Source organism: Gossypium hirsutum, chromosome A10 (assembly GCF_007990345.1).
Source record: "Gossypium hirsutum isolate 1008001.06 chromosome A10, Gossypium_hirsutum_v2.1, whole genome shotgun sequence".
Taxonomy (NCBI): domain Eukaryota; kingdom Viridiplantae; phylum Streptophyta; class Magnoliopsida; order Malvales; family Malvaceae; genus Gossypium; species Gossypium hirsutum.
Window position 1 is genome coordinate 84,349,023 of NC_053433.1, and position 3,676 is coordinate 84,352,698.

The window sequence follows — 3,676 nt, forward strand, 5'->3', positions numbered from 1 at the left end:
AAACCTTTATAATGACGCATTTAATTGCTTATTCAAGCTTTAATAAACTTTAATACTAACATCATAAATATTAAATATTCATACTTACAGACCGAGTTTACAACTCTTGAAATTTTTCATTTTCAAGACTAATAAAAATCGGGTTGTTACAACTCTTGAAAAATTTCGTCCTAAAAATTCTAACTAAGAAAGTGTTAGGGTATAATGATTTTATGATTTCTTAAATGAATAAAGAGTTAAAAGGTGGACATTATCTCAAATTAACACACGAATTCCCGATTTGTTTTGTCATCTCTAAATGTTTGGTTAGAATGCTAAACTGATTCTAACGAAGGCACATTGTTTGACAAGGCCTTCACCGGCCGGATAGACCACATAACAGCCCACCCAAGAAGCAAACCACGATCCTTCTTAGAAAACCCTTAAACGAGATACGCCAAAAGAAAAGAATGAATTCACCTAACCAGCCCACGTCACAGCGCCCCAAGGATCCAAAATTACCTACACTGTTTCAAGAAAGACATTTCTTGTTATAGGGCTAAGACGAAGCCCTTATATTCCAACACAATAAACGCATTGTCTCCCACCAAAGAAACAACATTGGAGAAATACGATCAATATTAGAAAACACACAATCGGTCTATACCCACCACACACTAAAATTAGCGAGGGGAAGAGCAGCATCACCACCATTCAATCTTCATTTCATATTGTTAGATAATTATCTTAAGTTAGGTTATCAGTATGTTTGCGGAAAACAGAGAGCTGATTATTTTCAACCTTTTTACTGTATTCATTGAAGAGAAAAATGGTTAAGCCAAATTTGTATTTTAGTGGGTGAAAGCGTTGGAAAAAACATGAAATGGCCGGCAAGCTTCTTCTCATGCGGAACAAATTGCAGTAGTTGGCGTAAGAATTTGATCCAAAACATGTAATATAGCAACAGAAATCTCATTGAATCTGCATGTACACATATTTTGCATAAATAAAATGTTAACCCCGTAATAATTTTCAATAGAATTTCCTCACTGTTTTAATTTCCTGTAAGAATAAGAGAGAATATTCGTTATTCGATGGCAGCAGCGATGGGAGGAAAGCTTCCAGGGCCAGCGTCAGGAACGGCACCGGCCAATGCCTATACGACGGAGAGTAACCCCATTGTGGTGATCGGTGAACAGTATATTGTCCCATACCCTGTGGATCTTAAAATACAACACACGGTATTTACGGTTGCTGAAAATAACTTCGATATCACCGACGTTAATGATAACCCTATTTTCAAGGTTAAAAATAAGTTGTTCAGCTTTCCTGATCGCCGCGTTTTGCTCGACGCTGCTGGAAATCCTCTCGTTTCCCTCAAACAGAAGGTAAAGGTTTGGTTCCCATTTTCTTGGACAATAAGTGAATTCAAATTCAATGAATATAAATTTGGTGTTCTTTGGTTAGATATTGAGTGTTCATAGGAGATGGAGAGTTTTTAGAGGGGAAAGCGACAAATCAAGTGATTTTCTTTTCAGTGTGAGGAAATCGTCTTTGGTTCATCTGAAGATGAGGACGAAGACTACGATGACTAAGACTTTAGATGTTTTCTTGGCATCCAATACCAGTGAATCACTGCCTGATTTCAAGATCAAAGAGGGTTGGCGCGACAGCAGCTGCACTATTTTTGCTGGAGACGCTATTATTGCACAGGTACTAAATTTACTATTCCAACCCTAATCATTTCTTACTAAAGCACTAATTATATTGACCTTTTAGGCCAAATATTATGCACAAAATCAATATCACTCAGAGAGCCAAAAGATTATGCACAAAATTGAATATATTAACACAACGTTTAATACTGCAAAGGCTTACTCTGGACAGTGGTTAAATTTTTTTTTAACTCAGATGACATGGGTTTAATCTATGTCACCCTTTTATCTTTAGCGGAAGTGGATGAAAATGTTTCAACCCATGTTATTTAAGTATCAGACAAAATTTTTAACAACTCTTCGACAGATATTTGAATTTATTTACTTTTACTTTTGATATATGTATTATCTGATGTATAAAATTAAACATAAGGGAATTTATTTTAGCCGAGCTAAGCTCGAATATTATCAAGTTCAAGCTCGAATTTGACTTGAAATTCGGAACTTGATATTCGGTTTGAGCTCAATCAAACATCTTGTTTTAAGCTCAGTTAAGTTTGTTTATCTATTTTTGTACTCAAATTCAAGCTTAGCTCAACGCAATAATTAAGTTTAAGATTAATAATATATATTAATAGTAATAATGTAATTTAATAATATAAAAATATGAAATGCTCGATAAGGCTTACGAGCCATTCAAATCAAGTATTACTAAGCTTGAATTCTGCTCTAACGATAGCTTGAGCTCGCCTCGATAATTACCAAATCGAGTTCAAATATTTTTTGAACCGAATTCGAATAGCTTGCAAGTACTAATATCTCATTTATACACCTACTAAACACTATTAATATATGACAATTTTTTTTTCTAAGCTCAATCATAATTTCTAATAATATATCTAAATAATTATAATAAAATTAACCATTACAAAACATAGTTGAATTAGTAATTGAAATATACCCAAACTTAAATACCAATTTTTTTTTCTGAATGGCGCTAATTATAGACATGTCAATAAAGGGTAATGAACTAATTTTGCCCTAAAATTCGGATAAAGATGAGATAGTTTTTTACCATTTCTAACCTTTTTTTTAATAATCTTATTATAAGTTTTGATCATATATGTTTTTTTTGACATAATATCTAGAACTATTCATAGTTTATCCCTAATTCATAAATAGGAGGATAATGTGCTTCGGCGCACTCAAATCCACGTCCTTCTGTATTGACAACGATGTCCATACCAATCGAACTAAGATTCAATCAGCACCATTTCTAAGTTTATGTTATTACTATTAATCATGTTATTATTTGGGTAAGTAATAGTGAGCATATTAATTTGAATGCAGATGCAAAGAAAACAAAACGTGAAAAGCCTGGTAATTAACGCAGACAACTATGGAATAACAGCATACCCTAATGTTGATTACGCATTCGTTGTTGCACTGGTGGTGATTCTTGATGAAATGAATCGTAATAGCTACGACTGAACTTCAACCTCAATTTTCATCCTACCTTCAATTGCAAATCTTGATTCTCGTATTTGTATTCCTTTTTTATATCTATGAGTTATCGTGCTTTATATGTTGCACGAAGATTTTCTGTCAATTCTCTTATTTTTAGGTCTATGTACCTTTTTTTTTTTGCATTTTATTATACTCTAATTTTAAATTTAATCTTAATAATTTAATTTTTAATATAATTCCATACTATATTTTTAATAATATTACTAGTTAGTCCAAATAATTAATATAGTTAAAATTTTTATTATAATATTACGTAGTTATATATAATTTGAATACTTTAATATCACATTTGGTATGCTTAATGTAAAAAGAGGAGTGTTATATTAAATAACACTCAAGTTTCAAAATAATGGGTAAAAGATAGAAGTTACTACATCACAGTGTTTGGTTATTGAAAATTGTGATATAAATTACTCTTCTCACTATGTGCTTGCTATGAGTTAAAACATAAGTATTATTTGTTAATGTATTATCTTACCTTTAACATCTTTATTTTTTATATAACTTAGAATAAA

General features: G+C 31.8%; 1 protein-coding gene across 2 annotated transcripts; it reads left to right on the forward strand.

Annotated features, from left to right (window-relative positions):
- The first annotated feature begins 636 nt into the window (after positions 1-636).
- Positions 637-3,251, forward strand: LOC107916150 (protein LURP-one-related 10). 2 transcript variants are annotated; one of them, XM_041078902.1, is made up of 4 exons: positions 637-931; positions 1,084-1,367; positions 1,447-1,692; positions 2,985-3,251. In XM_041078902.1, exons 2-4 carry the CDS (start codon positions 1,086-1,088, stop codon positions 3,123-3,125), a joined length of 669 nt encoding a protein of 222 aa, XP_040934836.1. In that variant the 5' UTR covers positions 637-931; positions 1,084-1,085; the 3' UTR covers positions 3,126-3,251. The 2 variants fall into 2 exon arrangements, with proteins under 2 accessions (XP_040934836.1, XP_016700796.2); XM_016845307.2 differs by having other exon boundaries at positions 637-909.
- Positions 3,252-3,676: the final 425 nt, after the last annotated feature.